This window comes from Cebus imitator, unplaced genomic scaffold, assembly GCF_001604975.1.
Source record: "Cebus imitator isolate Cc_AM_T3 unplaced genomic scaffold, Cebus_imitator-1.0 Scaffold254, whole genome shotgun sequence".
Taxonomy (NCBI): domain Eukaryota; kingdom Metazoa; phylum Chordata; class Mammalia; order Primates; family Cebidae; genus Cebus; species Cebus imitator.
In genome coordinates this window covers 1215924-1217934 of record NW_016107569.1, presented here as the reverse complement: position 1 = coordinate 1217934, position 2011 = coordinate 1215924, and the positions used below count along the sequence as shown (strand labels likewise).

Genomic DNA, 2011 nt, shown 5'->3' with positions numbered 1-2011 from the left:
CGGCCCCGCGGCCAGAGGACTTCCACCCGGCAGACTCGGCGGCGGGCCCCGCGGGCCGCATGCGCTGCGTCATCTGCCACCGCGGCTTCAACTCGCGCAGCAACCTGCGCTCGCACATGCGCATCCACACGCTGGACAAGCCCTTCGTGTGCCGCTTCTGCAACCGCCGCTTCAGCCAGTCGTCCACGCTGCGCAACCACGTGCGCCTGCACACGGGCGAGCGCCCCTACAAGTGCCAGGTGTGCCAGAGCGCCTACTCGCAGCTGGCGGGCCTGCGCGCACACCAGAAGAGCGCGCGCCACCGGCCGCCCAGCGCCGCGCTGCAGGCGCACTCGCCCGCGCTGCCCGCCCCGCACGCGCACGCGCCCGCGCTCGCCGCCGCCGCCGCCGCTGCCGCGCACCACCTGCCGGCCATGGTGCTGTGAGCGCGCCCGCGCCCCCGCCCGGCCCCGCGCGCCCCTCGCCCTCCGCCCAGATCTCTGGCCCGGCGCCGTCGCGGGGCCCCGCGCGCTGGGGGTGCGCCCCCGAAGTGGCCCCCAGGCACCCCCGCCTCGCCCCATCTCGCAGATGAGGGTACCGAGTGCGGCGTCCCTCTCCCAGGCCGTGCAGCTGGTGCGGCTGCTTGGCCGCCTCCTCTGGGAGGGGGTCCTCCTGCCCGACCTCCGCCCGGAGTTCCCCTCCTGCTGTACAGCCGGGCGCCCAGGCTGGCATCCCCCTCGTGGGTGGCAGGAGAGCGGACTTAGAGCCCCCCAGGGCCCCTCAGCAGAGGAAGGGGAGTCCCGACCTCCGCCAGCGAGAGTCTGGTGCTTCGGAATGGAGGGAGGGCGACCTCCTTGTCCGGGCGCGGCCTGGCGCGGGCGTTGGGGGGCGCCATCTCCTCTTCCTTCCCCTGGGACTGGTGTCCTGAAGTGTCGGGAGCCCTGACGCAACCTGGACAGGCGCGGGCTGCTGGGGTCCATCGGAAGCCAGAAGAGACCCGGAGAGACCTGCATCTTCTGGGTCCCTCTCTCCTCTAGGCCAGCTTACCCCAAACCTGGCTCCTGGGGATGGATGAGGACGGAGTTCTTTGCAGCGCGCCAGGCAGGTTGAGAGTAAAGGCACAACGGAAAACCTCTGTAGGACCCCGAGCAAGACCCTACACCGCTTTGGGCCTCAGTTTCCCCATCTGTAAAATGAGGGAGTTGGACCAATGCCCCCTCCCCTTCAGCTGTGACATCATGCCTGGGGAAGGGGAAAGTTCCCCCCAGCCCCTTCCAACACACACACTCCAGCGAGAGGAGAGCAAGACTGGAACCGCTACCCTGGAGGTTACGGTGGCTTCTGTGGCGGAGAAGCACTTCCAAGGTGTGCCCAGTCCCAGGAGTTCCGCCCCGTCTGCCCACACTTCCCTCCGTCCCTGTCCATTTCCCCAAACTCCGGCCGTGCGCGCCCTCTAGTGTCGCCTCTCACACCTTGCAGTCATTTACCAGGATTCCCGTAGGGCGTTTTGTAAAATAAACAAACTATAATATTAATGAAAAGTTTAAAATGTATAGAGTTTTCAAGAAACTGTGTTCTACTTCCAGAAAAATGGTCACTTTAACATTGTAAATATTTATCTAAAATGATATTTACAAAACTGTGATATATTATTATTTGATTGTATATGTACAACTGTAAATACGTTTGTACCTCTCTTGTATTCTAAAATAAAATTACTTGGAACATTTATCATTTAGCACCTGAATGGGTGGACACTTCGTCTGCATGAAGGAAAAATAGCAAGTGCCTAGAAGCGGCCAGGCACGGTGGCTCACCCCTGTAATCCCAAAACTTTGGGAGGCGGAGGCCAGTGAATTACCTTCAGCAACAGTGTGAGACCTTATCTCTTAAAAAAAAAATTGTTTTGGGACTGGGCACGGTGGCTCACGCCTGTAATCATAGCACTTTGGGAGGCTGAGGTGGGTGGATCACCTGAAGTCAGGAGTTCAAGACCAGCCTGGCCATCATGGTGAAACCCCATCTTAAAAAA

The 2011-nt window shown here is 61.3% G+C and overlaps 1 protein-coding gene across 1 annotated transcript in view; it reads left to right on the top strand.

Annotated features, from left to right (window-relative positions):
* Nucleotides 1-1708, top strand: part of PRDM12 (PR/SET domain 12) — an 18334-nt gene extending 16626 nt beyond the window's left edge. Inside the window, exon 5 of the mRNA XM_017499075.2 lies at nt 16-1708. Within this exon, the coding sequence (XP_017354564.1) occupies nt 16-425 (410 nt within the window). The 3' untranslated portion in view covers nt 426-1708. The remainder of the gene's footprint in view (nt 1-15) is intronic.
* The last annotated feature ends 303 nt before the right edge of the window (nt 1709-2011 follow it).